At 49.1% G+C, this 3,373-nt stretch overlaps 1 protein-coding gene across 1 annotated transcript in view; it reads left to right on the top strand.

The window, feature by feature from the left end:
* Positions 1-3,373, top strand: part of col12a1b (collagen, type XII, alpha 1b) — a 100,980-nt gene that overhangs the window by 67,943 nt on the left and 29,664 nt on the right. The window contains exons 42-45 of the mRNA XM_017302095.1: positions 231-373; positions 948-1,077; positions 1,851-1,993; positions 3,088-3,217. Coding sequence (XP_017157584.1) covers positions 231-373; positions 948-1,077; positions 1,851-1,993; positions 3,088-3,217 — 546 coding nt within the window. The remainder of the gene's footprint in view (positions 1-230; positions 374-947; positions 1,078-1,850; positions 1,994-3,087; positions 3,218-3,373) is intronic.

Below are 3,373 nucleotides of genomic sequence, written 5' to 3'. Positions count from 1 at the left end.
ACCTGGAACAGAACCTGGAACTGGACCTGGAACAGAACCTGGAACAGAACCTGGCACTGGACCTTCTGCTGTTATTGTGTTTGTCTGTTGCTGTAAAACTGGTGTTTTACCCCCAACCGGGTCGGCGGGTTCAGACTGAGACCAAACGACCTCTGACCCCCAGAGTAACCCGAACCGGGCCGCTCTCGGTGTGTCCTGCCTGACCTTGTGTTGACCTCTGACCCCTGCAGTTCCGCGGACGCCGCCCAGGAACATCCAGGTGTACAACCCGACGCCCAGCAGCCTGAACGTCCGCTGGGAGGCGGCGTCGGGCCGGGTGCAGCAGTACCGCGTGGCCTACGCCCCGCTGAGCGGCGCCCGGCCCGCCGGGTCGGTGAGTCACACCCCGCCGCAGAAACCGGGTCAGAACCGGGCCGATATGAGCCGGATAATGGGTCCGGTCCAATCAGCTGAGGTTTAAGGTTTGGTTTGGTTCTCTGCACAGATAAAAAATGTTTTCACTGATCCGGTTCCGGCTGGTTCTGATCCAAAGCGAACCGTCAGGGAACGAGTCAGAACTTTTTAACTTCCTGGAAGTTCAGTTCTCTGTATCCCGGTCCTGATCCGGTACCGAGACCCGATCTGGCCCATGTTTTGTTTTCGTTAGTTTTGTGATATTTTGTGAATCTTCAGGATAATTTTTATACGTCTTTTATTTTGTATTCAGTTTATTTTTATTATTAGTATTAAAATCGGTTTCCTGCTGGCGGTTCTGGTGTCACGGCGTTCTGGGCCGAGCCTGCAGAACCTGGCGACCCGTGTTGTTAGCGTTAGCTCTGATGAACTTCCTGTCTCAGCGTTGCCGAGCCGGACCGATTGTTTCTGCAGTCTGAGCCGACGTCGGTTCTGGAAAAGCGAGCAGAACTGGACCTCATTTCCTGTTTTTGCTCTCTCTCTGGTTCTGGAAGGTTCTGGTTCCTGGAAGCATCACCAACGCCTACCTGGACAACCTGATCCCGGACACGCCCTACGCCATCACCGTCTCGGCGCTGTACGCCGACGCCGAGGGGGCGTCGGTCAAGGGCGACGGAAAAACACGTAAGAACCCGACCGAAGGCCGAGCCGGCCCGGTTCTGGCCCGGTTCTGGCCCGGTTCTGGCTCTGTGCAACCAAATCCCTGAGAGTTAATGAAAGAACGGGTCAGGAGAGGCGCACTTTAAAACGAAACAGGATTCTTGTAAAATTAGATTGATGTGATTTTCAGGTAAATAATTAGATCCTTTATAATCTGTAATCTGATGAATCAGAACTTTATAATCTGTAATCTGATGAATCAGAATAAAAGCGTTTTAATCCCAACATGACATCATCATCAGAGTGAAACCGGCACATCGGACCCGGAACACGTTAGTGGTGCAGATTAATTACTTTCTGTTAATTTAGCCTCAGATGTATTTTCATAAAATACGTCAAAAGGTTATTTTTATTATGTTTCATTTGTTTTTATTTTACTTTTAATGCCATTTTTTGTTTACATTAGTAATTTATCTTTTTTAATGTATTTACATTTTTAATGTTTTTTTCATTGGTATTTTTATTACATTTTTAAACATTTCATTATTAATTTGTTTGGTTTCATAAAGTCGTCCGTCTGATTCCCTGATGTTCGGTTTCCAGCCAGGAGGCGGAATAAAGAATCAGCTGAAACCGGACAGCGTCCCTGCGGCGCTCCGGACACGTTTCCTCTCCCTGCAGCCATGTTTTCCAACCGTGTGTGTGTGTGTGTGTGTGTGTGTGTGTGTGTGCGTGTGTGTGTGTGCGTGCGTGCGTGCGTGCGTGCGTGCGCGTGTGTGTGTGTGTGTGTGTTCCAGTGCCCCGAGCCGGCCCCAGGAAGATGCGCGTGTACGACGCCACCACCAGCAGCCTGACGATCGGCTGGGACCACGCCGAGGGCCCGGTCCGCCAGTACCGGATCGCCTTCGCCCCCATGGCCGGAGACCCCATCACAGAGTTTGTGAGTTCAGCTTTCCGCCTCGGACTGGAAACGGGAATCGATAAAAACCCGAAGGGTAGACCAGCGGTTCTGGTTCTGCCCGGATCCAGACGGAGGAGTCTCAGCTGGAGTCATTCTAGTTCTCGGCACAAACTGCGTGGTTAAAACCCGTCTGCTGAAAACAGATGGTCTGGCTCAGCTATGCGATGAGGTCACTTCCTGCCTGGCCTCCCCAGCTATGAATCACCGCTAGCGCGGCAAATTACGGCCTCTGTTGGACCAACACTGTCACGAGGAGCATCATGACGTTATTAATGGCTCTGGGAACTGCCGGTGAGTCGCTGCAGACTGAGCAGAACCTCTGCGGTCCAGAACCGTTAGCTGCACCAGAACTGCCAGCCGTTCTGCAGCGACTCGGCTTTCAGTCCCACAGGAATTTAAGCTGTAAAATCCCAGTTTTGCTCATTAAAACAGATTTTAATTTAGTTACGCTGCTGTCGGCGTTCATGCCACCGTTGGACAACATGCTGCTAACAACTCTTAGCTGACATTAGCATTTTGGCTAATTTTAGCTTACACTTCAGTGTTTGCGTACTGAACGGAGTAACTGATGTTAGTCAGCATGTTACTAATAACCTACATGCTGATGATAGCAGTTAACTTTCCATTAGCATTGCAGCTAATTTGGATTTAGAAGCTAAGCTTAACAAACTGAATGGAATGACTCAATGCTAGTCAACATGATATCAATACCCTACATAATATTGACATAATTTTAGCTAACCTAAGCACTTTAGCTAAACTTAGCTAACGCACTTGATTACATCTAAGATTGAGTCCTTAACTGGAGGTCAAAATGCTACTGATAGCCCTCATGCTAATGAAAGCATTTAAGCTAAAATGAGCATTTTAGGTTATTTTGATAGAAATTATAAATTTAGCACTTACATTCAGGGACTTCCTAATAAAACTGAATAAAAAGCAGCCGGAGTCCAAAGACTTCAGAACCTCAGTGTTGATCCATATCTGTAGAACTGGAGAACCAAAGTGGATCAGTAGAACATCTAAAGCCCTGCTCTGTGAAACTGACGCCTTTCTGTCTCCTGATGTCCCAGACGATGGTTCCAGGGAACCGGAACAACGCCATGCTGCCCAATCTGCTCCCAGACACGCCCTACAACATCACCGTGGAGGCCGTCTACGCCGAGGGGCCCGGAGGGTCCCTGAACGGGAACGGGCGGACAAGTGAGGAAGCCCAGCCTGGCTCAAAACCGTTAGCTTAGCAAGAACCGTTAGCTTAACCAGCAGCTCTAGCCAAATCAAAACCGTTAGCTTAACCAGCAGCTCAAGCCAAATCAAAACCGTTAGCTTAGCAAGAACCGTTAGCTTAGCCAGCAGCTC

The sequence above is a fragment of the Poecilia reticulata genome, linkage group LG21, assembly GCF_000633615.1.
Source record: "Poecilia reticulata strain Guanapo linkage group LG21, Guppy_female_1.0+MT, whole genome shotgun sequence".
Lineage (NCBI taxonomy): Eukaryota > Metazoa > Chordata > Actinopteri > Cyprinodontiformes > Poeciliidae > Poecilia > Poecilia reticulata.
The sequence above is the reverse complement of the archived record's forward strand: the minus strand, read 5'-3'. Positions and strand labels throughout refer to the sequence as shown.